General features: G+C 33.4%; 1 protein-coding gene and 1 long non-coding RNA gene across 4 annotated transcripts in view; both read right to left on the bottom strand.

Annotated features, from left to right (window-relative positions):
* LOC135658153 (DENN domain and WD repeat-containing protein SCD1-like) overlaps nucleotides 1-6537 on the bottom strand; it is a 35212-nt gene extending 28675 nt beyond the window's left edge. For 2 of the 3 annotated variants that reach the window (XM_065176089.1, XM_065176090.1), the window contains exons 1-3: nucleotides 6070-6393; nucleotides 5575-5668; nucleotides 2277-2478 (exon numbers count right to left, since the gene is read on the bottom strand). In XM_065176089.1, coding sequence (XP_065032161.1) covers nucleotides 2277-2478; nucleotides 5575-5668; nucleotides 6070-6255 — 482 coding nt within the window. In that variant the 5' untranslated portion in view covers nucleotides 6256-6393. Of the gene's footprint in view, nucleotides 1-2276; nucleotides 2479-5574; nucleotides 5669-6069 lie in introns of all 3 variants that reach the window. The other variant, XM_065176088.1, reaches the window with a different exon arrangement.
* A 6831-nt stretch (nucleotides 6538-13368) lies between these two features.
* LOC103971198 (uncharacterized) lies at nucleotides 13369-14100 on the bottom strand. Its single transcript, XR_010513008.1, has 2 exons — nucleotides 13864-14100; nucleotides 13369-13774 (listed from the first exon to the last, which is right to left on the bottom strand). It is a non-coding gene; the product is annotated as an uncharacterized LOC103971198 (long non-coding RNA).
* Nucleotides 14101-14163: the final 63 nt, after the last annotated feature.

Raw genomic sequence — 14163 nt, forward strand, 5'->3', positions numbered from 1 at the left:
CTGGACTGCCCAAAAATTAATTGCATTCTGGTTTATGCCCAAACCGGTAAATACCAAACAGTAAGGACCGGTCTGGGCGAAATCATATTTCTTGGTTTAATTCTTGGCCCTAAAAGTGTCATCTAGCTGCATCAATAATCTATTTGTGTATAGAGGCAACAATTACCACTCCAGGACTTAAGATCTAGCCAAAAATCCATGAGTACAATATGGTATGTCAAACAAAGGTTCTTGAAGAAGGTGATATGAAGCCAAAGGTTTTGCTTGTCTTTTATCATTTGAATTACTAATTATATCAGATTAAATCTAGATTTTGAGTCAAAACAAAATTTTCTATTTCTACAATTTTTGAAGTGATTGTCAGTTCATCTTTTGGTAGGAGTCCAGATACATTTAATCTAGAGTCTAGATTCTAGACTTGTTTAGTTGATCTGAGTCCTAGTGAAATGAGTTATACTTAAGTTCATCAGTCCTGCTAAAGTCAAAGTTTAGATTCTGATTAAATCAACTTTAAGTAAAATTTGAGTATATCTAGAGTTGCTATGCACATAATGATTGTCAGCTAATAATTCCTATGTATTGAAGGGCTGAGGAACAAGATAGCTGCCACAAACTACTGGAGTCCTGAGGACCCAAACTTTTATCGTATTATGGCTGCAACAGACAAGATAAATGGCGACTACAAGAGTTACTGTTTGGTCAAGGCTATATGATCATGCAACAATATCAGGAATCAAACCTCATCAGATTGAAGCAGCATACAAGAGATGATACTTGGTATTTAAAGATGTTGCATTCACTGGTTTTCCGGAATCTGGGGTAACCTGTCACATCAACTAGGTACCAATTTTAAACAGAACGATCTAAAAAATACCAGCTTTTCCATATTTGTGATAAGATATAACGAGACAAGGAAAAGTGCAAGTGATAGGATAAACTGTGAAGACAAGTCTCTTTCATCTTGATATACAGTCCACCTATTTAATTTCTTAAGCTATTTACCTACTATGGAGATTAAGTTTAGTCTTTTTGATGCTGTATTAGGATTACTTGATCAATGAAATTAACCATTGGCCAATTAGATCTAAAGGCATGTGGCCGTGGTTATCCAGGTTCTTTATTTTGAGTTTGTTTCACACAGTTTCTTGCCATGGTGTTCCCTTTCTACATCTCTCATCCTCCACTGCTTTCAATATATCTACCTTTATTATAACTACCTTACCGGATTTGGGACTTCCATATAGAATTGAAAGACTTACAGATAACCATAAGATTGTGACAGACTATTTAACACTATGACTGCACAAGCTATCAGTAGTCCCAAATATGACATCAAAGACAAACTTCCGAAAAGATTTGGTAGAAATATAAAATCCCAACAACATTTAAAATATTAAATCATCAGCCACTATGCAACCCTATGAGGTCAAATACGGCTGTTTATACCACCACATAGATATTCACATACTGCTATTGTTATCAAACACTGTATGTGATATGGTCCAAAGATCAAATGTATATTTGACCACAAAAAAATTTTCAGAACCTTGGTTAAGTGACTCTTAAGCTAACTAATAAGAAAATGAACAATTATTTATTCTTTCCTATCTTACTAATACTCTTTTGTAGACTTAAAAAGGCCTCAAACTTATTGATTCTGAATTATTCTGAAACTAACTAAAATTAACTCAAAAATGAAAAACTATGATAGGGAACAAATCTGAACCCGAGATTTGTCAACCAGGCCTCAACTAAGATCTAATCTAACCTTAATGACCCAAAAAAACCTAGATCCAAACAAGAGGGTGTGCCAGGACTTGGTAAAAAGATGGACAAGGATGAAAAAATTAAGGATGTTTGTAATAAAAATGCTTGCCCCTCATAATAAAGTGAGGACCGCAAATTGGAACTTGACAATAAGTGAATGAGAAAAGAGAGTTTATTTTTGTGCTGCAAGTTCAGTCTCATAAGCTTTATAATGAAGAGTCACAAGAGTAAAAGTGTAAAATCATGATTTAAAATAACGCTCCAACTGATAAGTATCAGTCAATCAAACACCAGTAATGGAATCATAAGTTCAGTTCCATTTGGTGTACAATCTTTTACTGTTCTTTCCTCAGCGATATTGGATGGTACACGTTGATATACTGGCATATGCAAAATCATGTTCACCACATGATAAAAAGTAATGTAACATAGGCACAATTTAAGCACAATGCTGATTGATCAATAGTAACTCCAAGAAGAAGACAGACGATTTACATAAAATGTATTACCTGCTGCCAGCAGGAGAAAAGCAGAGAATGAACAACTCTTCCAGTGCATCCTTGAGAACTTGAAAACTGGGTGAACGAGATACAACACAAATGCATTTATCAGCAAAGGAATTTGCTGGTATCTGATATGCTTCAATAATATCTTCACAAACTGGGTCACGAAATGCAATGCACGCTACATAAATTTTTGACCCATCTCCCTCTGCAGATAAAATTTTATATCAACACATACCAAAAGAATAATAAAAATGTCCTCATACAATTTTAGAAAAAAAAACACCAGGCAGATGGAGGAAAACTGCAATAGCAAGAATCACATAATAAACGATCCTAAGCAATGCGTCTAACAAGTTCAAACAACTTGTACACCTTGTGCAAACAATTCTGAGGATACAAGTCAAATTCCAAATAGTGACATTATTTGCTAAAGATGGCCTTTCTGATGAACGATTGCTAAATTTGCCACAAATTTTATGGACTTCAAATAATGTCATAATAGCAACTATTAGTTACTATATAGAGGATATCAAAGAAAATAAAATTTTATCTGGTTCATTAGGATTTGAAAAGTATTCAACTACATAGAGCAATTCTTCTCCTTTTGGGCTTGGGACCGAAGATAAATAAGGTTTAACAAGAAGAAAGCAAACAATCTCTTCTTTTGTCTCCCAATTTTCTTTTCAAATATTGCTTTGTCCTACAGGATATATGCACTTGATCATGAAGTATTACCAACCCAACATATAAACTCAGATTTCGGCAACATCATCAATGATTTTTGCCTAGAGTCTCGTGGGATTGGAAGTTCAACCCCTGCCAAAAAATCCTACAGGCTATTAGTTAATAAACATGTTATACAACCACAATTATGTCATTTTTTATCATTGAGCAACTGATTCAGAATACTCAATGAAACTAGCAGATCACATAGCTACCAAGATCATTTGCAACTGAGAAACTGACAACTGTTTCATAAGTTGCCGGATAATTTGAGGTAGTTTGGCAACATCTAGTACAATCTTATATTAGTTTCCAAGAGTGCTGAAGAAAATTAAAAAAGAAAGTTGAACGAAAGGAAAGGGACAATCATAGCTTCAATGAAAATTCTAAATAAATTGGAAGGAGATGAGCCTTGAATATAATTGAAAATTTCATTCACATAAGATTGATCTTGATTTAATACCACAAAAAGATGAAAATCTATCAATCAGACACATCATCGAAAAGAATATTGTTCCCAGAATCAAATATGAAATTTATCTTCTTCAGAGAAAGAAAGAAATAGATGATAAATACTTTGATGTGATGTAATCTTTCCTCAGTTCTCAATTTTCCTTTTTTTTTTCTTGTACTTGGAGCCTACAAAAAGAGGGGAAAGATTGTAATTGATATATGGAATAAATCAATGAATGAAGAATGAGTTATTTTCCCACATCATATGTAAGTGGTGTAAAGCCACATTTCTAATACCCAACGGTGAGAATCTTATCCATCCATGTGTGGGACGTGCAGAGATGTGAAACAATTATCCACAGGAGTTTCCTCTTGAGATAGACTGAGTTTGATAGTTATCATATTTTTTATTATTTTTTCCTATCATTATATTTTTCTTCCTCTCTCGTTCCTTTCTTCTTTTCTTACAAATAAATAAATATTTTCTTTGTTTGCCACAAATCTGTCGTATATGAGATTTGACATCAGAGCTATTTAACCTACATCAGCGTGATACCCTAGCCTAAAAGACCACTTTCTCTTGTTAGTTTCATTGAAATAATTCCATATTTGAAATAGTCCGATTGAAAATTCTAAAATTACATATATTTTAAAAGGTACTAATGCTTATTTCTAGGTACATAAATAGTGGAGATCAAAAAAATATTGTTCTTAAGGCTGTCAAATTAATTCATGTTCATGAATAATTGAAACCCAAGCTCTTGACTCGAGCTTGCCTCTTCTTCACAATCACATTGATCCAAACTCAAAAAAAATTGTTTTTTGTTCCCATAACAAGTTTAACCCATGGGTCTTGGTTCAATCGTATTCCCCTCAATAAAGGCTTGAATTTAAAAAATATAATGTGATAATTATATTTGTTTACCACAAATTGTAAATGCAGATCTAATAGACATATAATTTTCTCCTACTAGCTATCAGACTTTGATATAAAGGTCAAGATTTCATCATAGCTTCTATAATTAATTTAAGTTAAAATATACAAAAAAATATTTGTAACGTTATATATTTTGTCACTTCAATCAAATTTGTGAATATAATAAATATATATTTTTCTACTACAAGCTTATAGATTATGATGTAAACGTCGAATATTCATCATAGCTTATGTAAGAAACTCTTATTCTCATTTGCATTGTTATACTCTTCCATTATTCTCTAAGATCCCATTATAAACCCCCGTCGTTTGCCAGTATTCATCGTCATTGTTTTCTCAAACGACCTTCCTTTAGGTCCTCTTCCAGCCAACTCTAGATAGGGGTATAAAAATAGCTAGGTGTACATGAATAACACAAACTAGACTATCAAGCTCAAGACGACCACAAATAGCTCCAGGTTCATTTTGCCAAACACAAACAAGGATCATTGCACTCATTGTGATTTCTCTACTCCCTTAATTGCCCATACATAATGGCTAAAAAAGCCATATAATACCTTGAGTTCATGTGTTATAAGGTCAACAACAAATTAAATGATAAATCTACATATAACAATGCCTATCAGAAAGTAAGAATAAGATAGATGAGAATGACAAAATGGATGGATGTGTTTCTGATGTAGCATTAAATGAAACCGTGAGAAATTATCAAATGCTTCAAAAAGTTAAAGATAACACGATCTTAGAACAAAATAGGGCAAAATTGTCTAAGAAAATTTTGACATGTACAAATGAACATATAAGTGCACTTAAGACAGGTGACTATTTAGATTAGAGGTACCAAACTAGAAAAAGACACCCAGAGAAAACTTGGTTAGAAATAATAAGAACAATGAATATGTGACCTAAATTGCAAGAAATGAACCAAGTAGCCAACCACAAATATTCCAGACAAAATCTTATTGTTGCTTCTGAGTTGCTCAATGTCAGGACAACTCAGAAGAGCAGCATCAATGTTGAATGACACTAATTTTCAAGTAATGCAGTTAGATCAAGTTTTCACAAGAACAGGGTTGTAGCTTCTGAGTTGCTCAACATCTATGGTTTTTTATGTTACGGACATCAAAATAAAAGCTGAAAAAATAATCCTGGTAAACCATTTGAAATTAAGCAGAAGATCATCAATACCTGTTAGAACAATCGGATAACTACGAGGGTATGTTGTTACATCATCCGAGTTAAACCCTGAAGAATAGAATTCCACCCCTGCAGGTAGAACGCACTGCAATAGTAGCATTCACCATCAGAATAAAGGAAATAATTGTCTTCTAGTAAGTCTTTATCTAGTATACCTTGTTCAGAGTTCAGAAAATGTTGATGTGCTTTCTCAATTATCAAGAAATGTGTCGAACACAAGTATATTCCAACTAAGCATCCGAAAACAACCAACCAAGTGAATAACTCGAATTAAGCAGAAAGGTTGTGTTCGGTAAGATTGACATTTACGGATCTAGGCCTTGTTTGAACTTACATATGTTCCTTTCCCATTTTAGATGAGGACAACAAAATAGGCCCACTTACAACTCAAATTGGGTAGGTTTAAAAGATTAAAAGAAGAGAACCTGAATCAAAAGAAAATGACTAGCAGAGAGATGGGGAAAGAGAGAAGGAGATGAAACATACGGTGGGGAGCTGCGGGGGCGGGGGAGGGTAGAGGGAATGGTTGGAAGGAGGGTACTGGTCAAGGAGGGAGGGCATGTACATGACCTCCATCCCCTGGAACCCCTTGTTCCCCTCCAGGGTCCGGATCTCCGGCCCGATCCCGCACACCACGAAGTACTCGAAGATCCTCGACGACGCCGAAGCCATCGGATCCAACCGCAAAGGAGAGAGGAGGGGCAAGAAGAAGAATCGATCCCTGATCTCTCCAACCTCTCACCCTCCCGGACCCGCCGTCCTCGATCCACGACCGGATCTCAACGCCGAGCGTTTCCTGATCGCTTGATCCACCGGCTCCTCCTCGTTCGCCTCGATTCTCCGATGGATCTCGATGTGGAGCAGTTCTTCGTCGCGACTTCAAAGGGAGGACGGAACGAGGGCGACGGCTTCGTCTCCCGAGCGGGATTTTTGTTGCCGCGTTCAACGGCTCGCTCGAAGTGGCGGAGAGAAGGTGGGCAGGTCGGTTGTCGGAGTATTATTAGCGGGGATGATAATGGATCGGATTTTCTTATCTATCCTAATCCATTAATCCGACAAAGTGAATAAATAAATATATATATATATATATATATATATGATAATAGATTGGATTTTCTTGTTCGAGGGTGTCGAATCCTATAAAATTATTAGGAGCATTTTTAAGAAATGTATATACCTATACTAGTTGGGGATCATAGGATTTAGATGATATTTAAGTGCATGATTCAATGTACTTAACAAAGTCTTTTGTTTAATGGATATTCTGAATCATTATTTTTCAAAAGCCCTTCTGTAATAGATTTTCTGATTTATTATTCATTTGATCAACATTAATTATGAAGGAATTATATATTTATCTCAAACCCAATCATATTAGTAGTGCGTTAGATCAAAGTTATGAGAACACTTATTTGTTCGATCTTATCATTGTAGTCTAGCTGATAATCTTATGTTAATCATATAATATCAAAACATCTACGTATATAACATTAAGATGTCGATCATACGATGTTGAAGTATTGATCGTAACTCCACTAACATATCATATTACATGAGTATATTCCAGTTTTTCATTATACATAATTATCATTTATATTATATAAAAAGAATGATGGATGAGCACTTGTATACATACACTTAGGTTGCCATACTCGAAGTATTTTGTATGATATTTTAGCCAACCGTATTTTTTATACTAACCCTCATCTCGATACATACCATGTATGACAAAAAAAATATAAATATGTTATTCATTTGTCTTTCTTCACTAATAAGCCAATTATGTTTCCCTTCCTATTGTAATCAAATTTTTAATTTAGTCATAGTATTTTTTTGCTAATGAAATATAAGAAATAACTATTCGATATTCCAAGTAGGATGATATCATTTTTATTAGTAAATTAAATAAATATTAAATATTAAATAAATATAAAAATTAATATATATATATATATATATATATATATATATATATGGCTCACTGGGATTCCTCTTTTTCATTCCTCACCAAGTTAAGCGAGAGAAATAAAAAGTTGTATCCTACTAAGAAGAGGTATGCACTCATCTTTCTTGAAAAATAAAAAATTTTCTTTTATTCCTTTCCTTTAAATGATTGTAATTTTATTTTTGGATTAAAATATGTTAAAATTATTGATACCATATGGATTTTTCAAATTTTTATCTTAAACACATGATATGTGATTTTTATTATATTTATATAATACTTAATTAAGAATATTATTTTATCTTTATTTACTTTATTTTTTTAATATATTACTATTTATTATATTTTAATGATTTATTACTAATAAATAGATGCTTGATTATAATTTTATAATATCGTGAATCGAAATTGAGGGAATTGATTAGGATTTAGGATGAAATCAATAGGTCACAACCCATAAGCTAGGCCTAATCGTAAGTCAAGCTACAACCCATGTCCCAGGCTCAACCAGCAGGTCAAGCCTTAACCCGTAGACTAGTTCAACCCAGCTCAACATGGGCAATCATATGTAGTGCACATGACCAATCCAGGGGTTATAGGCTAACTCAGCCTGGTGTGGTGCATATATAGTCATGTGTGATACACATAAGTTGGCCCGACTTAGCTTAGTGTTATGTAGTCTAGTCTATTGCTCTTATTTTATTTGATTTAGGCTTAAATATTGATTCAACCATACTAGATTTGATTAATTGATTCAGGGTGATTCCGAATTCGTTTGACTTATTTTTAATCTAAATTAAAGATCAAAATTATACTAGTATATGGTGATTTCAAACCAATTAAATAAGGATTAGAAATCGATTCAACTAGGTTTTAGTTAAATTAAGTTTAATTATACTGATTAAATTATGGTTTAAATCAATTAAGGACTAATTAATATCATATGACAATAATGATGTTTGAAATAAATTTGTTAATATACTATTTCATCTTGATGTATCATGACTAGTATGAGATGATATTATTTTCCTATCAAAAGTATCAATAACAATTCTTTTCGAGAATTAACAGTCCATTACACGTGGTAGTTAGATGATTCTTTTATCCGTTGTTTAGAGGAATATGTTCACACTTTAGTAGGTGAGGGGAATTATTTCATCCATTATTGAGAGTGCGATATAAGTTTATCTCTATCTATTATTGAAAGAACACAAACTCATCCCATAAGATAAAGCCTTTTTATTATTGAGAGAATACTCTTTTGAGTATTTAATATATGTTAGTAAGATGATTGATTTTTAGTCATGTATTCATTTTATAATTGACTTATAGGGTTCATACTTAATGTTGTTGAAATTTTTTTGTTTTTAATTTTCATAGTAGCCTCCAATAGTACTATACTACATTCCAACGAAGAGCAAATATTCCTTTATCGCTAGACAGAATCAATTAAATTTATTTTTGAATTAACATCACTATATAATAAATATTTATAAGTTATGTAAGAAAATGATGTTTATTTATTTGGCTTTGGATGTATTTGTGGAAAGATTATTATGATCCTATAAAAAAAATTCATGATACTATATTTTTTATAGTATCATATTTGACCTAGTATTTGGGCATAATAAGGAGACTCGAGTATAAAAAGGTTACTAGTGGAGTCAGATGACTCGTCATGATTTTGAACAACCATTGGGCTATATCTCATATGCACTATACTAACGTTTGATTTGAGCTATACTAAGTCTTTGACGAGGGCATCATACTTTTGACTGACCAAATTATAATACTCTAATTAATCCTATATCGAAAGTGAATAAAATTAAGATTAACTTATAAATATTTGATAAATATATTACTATCAATTTTATTTTATCTATTTTCATCAGTAATCTAGTTTAAATGAACTTGATAAAGTCATGAGGCCCGAGTTGTAACATGCATGCTCCTCTTTTTTATTGGCATCACATATTATCCTCTCGTATCCCACCCTCTATTTTTTAAACAAATCCCCTGAATTTATACATGGGATAAAAAAAAACATAAAAGATCGCCTTTATTCACAATTATAATCAAATTTCATCTTCATCCCTTATCATTTGTAAAAAAGAAAAAAGCATCATTATCAGATGATGACCAAAAATGTCATCGGGTCACACCATAATCTTGATTAGAAACATGCAGGGAATAAATGTCTGATAAGATACATCACAATATTGTTTCACAATTTTTCCTTCCGAAGAGTGAAGGACCTAAATGACGAGTTATTGTACGCTTTACTAGTTAAGAGTGAACAGTTATTAAGTCCCTTTAATCCAGATGACAATAATAATTGTGTATAAGATTATGTTTAACAAGATAATAGATCAATTATTTCATTATATTATATTATGATAAATGATATTAGAATCGAATTAGCATGATTATGAGTTATGAGATGAGTTTTAAGTCTCGATAAGCACATTGAACCTTAACCTGGAAAGATTTAACTACCCCTACACATGGAAGGATAACCATGGTTTATATGTTACCTTGTAATTCCATGGGTTTGCACTATGGATATAATACTTTTATATGATATGATCATTCGATTTTTCAATGGCATGCACATGTTTTTTTGTTCTAAGCAACATCTATAATTTATTTTGTTGTAGATAGGGTTTTAGTTGACTCGAAGTTCACTTAGACTTATATATATATATATATATATATATATGAAAAATATTATGAAAAATATTATTAATATTCTGATCAGCACAATGTGGCCCTATTCTATATGCACGAGATCGTCCAAAGTATAAAGCATCTCCTCTCGATATATCACTTATACAAAGATTGAAATTGAGATAGGCTTTTGAGTCTATCTCTCCGATACTCAAATTAGTTTTGAGATGTACTTCTCATTCTTTTTTTTTCCTTCCTAATTTATAGCTAAGGGTGTGCTTTTATGCTGACCTCGAAGAGAAGGAATATCCCATAAAGGTTCTATAGGGGAAACAATTCGTAACCAACTTAAGCTACCTCTTTGATTTCTAAAAATATTTTTATGAATATTTCGCAAGGGAGGTAATTAGTAACTGACCCGAGTTACCTCTTAGACTCCTACGAATATTTCGTATGGGAGATAATTCAATAATTGACCTGAGCTATATTTTGAATGTTTAGCAACGACATGTGGGCATCGAGTTATTTGGGCTTTTTTTTTCCGGAGAACTTATGTGATATTGACGTGATAGATGATAATTGGTTGATTATGTATTTCCTATCAATATCTTATGCATGTAAGAAACCTTGGTTTAGGAGAAGTGATCCGATGGAGATCCCTCGGCGAGGAGAGGAGCATGCTCATGTTGTTCTTGCCTCTTATCTTTCGTGTGATGAGTCATTATTTTCATTTCCTATAATTCTGTAACTATCAACTTGCATCATTATTCTCATATATCGTAGAAGGAGAAGCAAAAGAAGAACGATTTCACTGTAACTATGCACGAGACAAAGCAACTCAGAACGCCAAAACAATGCCTTGCATGAATTATTCGGTAGTCAGATCACACATGCAGAGAAAGTTGCAATCAGCGATATCAGGTCGAGAAAAGACACTACAAAGCAGCGGCGGCGGAATTGAGATTGGAGTAATACTTTTAAAAGAAGAAAGACCATTTGTATTTTTCAGTAATAAGTTAAGTGAAGCACGCCAAAAGTGGTCTACTTATGAACAAGAGTTGTAAGTGATACAAGTTTTACGGAATTAAATATGTTACTTGATTACGCGTGAGTTTGCAATATATTTAGACCATGAAGCCTTCCATTTCAAGAACCATAATAAGATGCATGTAAGATGGGCTTCCTACATAAAGCAATTTATCTAAGTAATCAAACACAAGTTTAGTACTTCCAATCGTGTTGCTGATGCTTTGATTTGAATAACAACTTTACTAGTTTATCCAAGTAATAAAGTTATAAGGTTTGAATGCTTGAAGGATTTGTATGCTGAAAATAAGGACTTCTTTTGAGAGAAGAATTTGATAAGATAATTTATAGATGATTTTCATATCCATGATGGTTACTTATTCAAAGATAATAAGTTATGTATTCCGAGGATGTCCTTACGAGAAAAGATTATTCGAGGTTTACATAGAGAATGATTCAACAAACATTTCGAGCGAGAAAAAATAATAACAAGTGTTGAGGAGAGATACTTTTGGCCACAATTAAAAAAGGATGTAGGTAATTTTGTAAGAAAATATTTGGCTTCTCAAACTACAAAAGGCTAATCGCAAAACACTAATTTATATATGCCGTTACTAATTCCAAAAGGCATTTAGGAGGATTTATCAATGGATTTTATATTAGACTTACTAAGAACTTAGAAGGGAATTAATTTTATGTTTGTGACGTGGATCAATTATCCAAGATGGCTAATTTCATATCATGTTGTAAGCTATTCTTACAAGAATTTGTACACCTATATGGGGTACCAAAATCAATCATTTCTGATAGAGATTCTAAATTCCTATCTCATTTTTTTGTTGGCATTGTGGAAAATATTTAACGCAAGTTTGGAGTTTAGCAGCATAGCTCACGCACAAATTGATGATTAGATGGAGGTAACTAATATAACTTTTTGGAAACTCGATTCGTTACATTTGTGATGATAAACCAAGATAATGAGATTTTGTACTCACAAAAGTTGAATTTGCTTATAACAACGCAATTTATAATTTTATCAAAGTGTCACCATTTTTTATTGTTTATACAAAAGTGTCAAAGTATACTCTAGATTTAGTTTGCCTACCAAAAATTTCTGGAATGAGTGTAGCAAGCTAACAATATAACTAAACAAAAACAATCAATCTAAACTAAAGTGAAGAAGAAGTTTGAAGCTATTAATACAAGTACAAGGAAGCAATTGATAAGCACCGGAGAAATATGATCCCTATAATGTCTTAAAGAAAATAGAGATTTCTCTATAGTCACAACAAATTCAAGCTGAAGAAATATGATCCCTATAATATTTTAAAGAAAATCAATAACAATGCTTATACGAATGATTTATTAGATCACTAGGAAATCTCAAAGATCTTTATTGTTGTATAATTGTATTATTACTTTTCAAATGGGAATTTATTATATCAGACATAAACTCGAGAACGAGTTTTTCTCAAATAGGGTGGATTAATATAAAACAAGAAAAATAAGACTTTTAAAAAATTAATAAAGTTAATTTTAAGAAAAACACTAAATAAATGTGTAAAATTACCTACTTATTACTTTTATTTTTTATTTTTTTTAATTATCTTATATAGTTAGTTAATTAATTTTAAAAATAAAAAATTAATATAAATAAAAAGTCTCTAAAAGCTTATGAGATCATTAAAAAAAGTATTGTAAAAATCTTCTCTAATATAAAATGTTAATTTCCTCTTTACATTTTATAAGATTATTTTGCTAAAATATTTTTTAATAATAATTTTTTTATTTTGTCCTGAGCCCATGTTCTCTCTAACGAATGTGTCGTGAGGGAGCAACCACGTATCTAACCTACGATAAGAGATAAATATTTTCCCATTAAATAAAATTTAATATAGATGAGATGAACATGTCCGCTCTGTCTCTTACGTATCTGACCTACGACGAGAGATAAATATTTCCCTGTCAAATCAAATTTAATGTAGACGAGACGAGCCACGTTCTCCCTATCTTGTATGTTATTTTCCTTTCTTATAATTGTGTAAGCTTATTTGTCTGTATGTTTGATCAAAATGAATAGGTTAAGCATTCGTTAGGTCTCGGTAATTTTCTTCATACACATCGGTGTTGGAGAAACAAAGCACCAATGAACACCAAACCGCTGCCTTGCGTGAATTATTTAGCAGCCGGATAACACTCACACGGAAGGTTATACCAGCGACATCAGGTGCAGAGAAGATACTACGAACAATCTCCTCTGTTATTCCAGCAAATCCATGCATCACGCATGCAGCGGCGGCACGAAAGCTGCGGGGAGCGGCCGTCGGGGGCGCTACTGCTCCGGGTTGCATCGCTCACCGCAGTAGTCGTTGATGATGTCGTAGCAGCGGCATTTGGGCGGGTACGACCTTGTGCAGATGCAGGTCTTGCAGTTGGGGTCGCAACCTCCGATCAACTGGTCGGTGCACCGGCACTGCGGCGGGATCGACTTCGTGCACGAGCAACTGTCGCAGCACGCCCATGGCTTCTCTCCCCCTACCTCCTCTCCGATTCCTGCACACACACACACACGCGCGCGTACATATAGAGATATAGATCAGCCGGTACACCACAAGAAACATTGAGAGATCTGCTTCAAGTACCTTGGCTTGGCAGGAAGATATCAGGGTCCTCTCGGGCAGCGGAGAGGCTGACAAGAAACACCAAGGCCAGGAAGGCCACAACAAGGCCAGCGCTCCTCATCTTCCACACCAAGAACTTGGTGGCTAGTAATGGAGGATTAGAGATGAAGCCTGGGATGAGTGATTTACTCAGCCATCAAAGCCTCTTTATGGAGAAGAACCTGCCACAGCTTTCGGGAGAAGGGCATGAACGTGTTAAACGTGGTGACAGTGACGCGGGTGATCTCTTTCATGGCATCTAAATATCTATTTATCCTCTTT

This window comes from Musa acuminata, chromosome BXJ1-4, assembly GCF_036884655.1.
Source record: "Musa acuminata AAA Group cultivar baxijiao chromosome BXJ1-4, Cavendish_Baxijiao_AAA, whole genome shotgun sequence".
NCBI classification, from domain to species: Eukaryota; Viridiplantae; Streptophyta; class Magnoliopsida; order Zingiberales; family Musaceae; genus Musa; species Musa acuminata.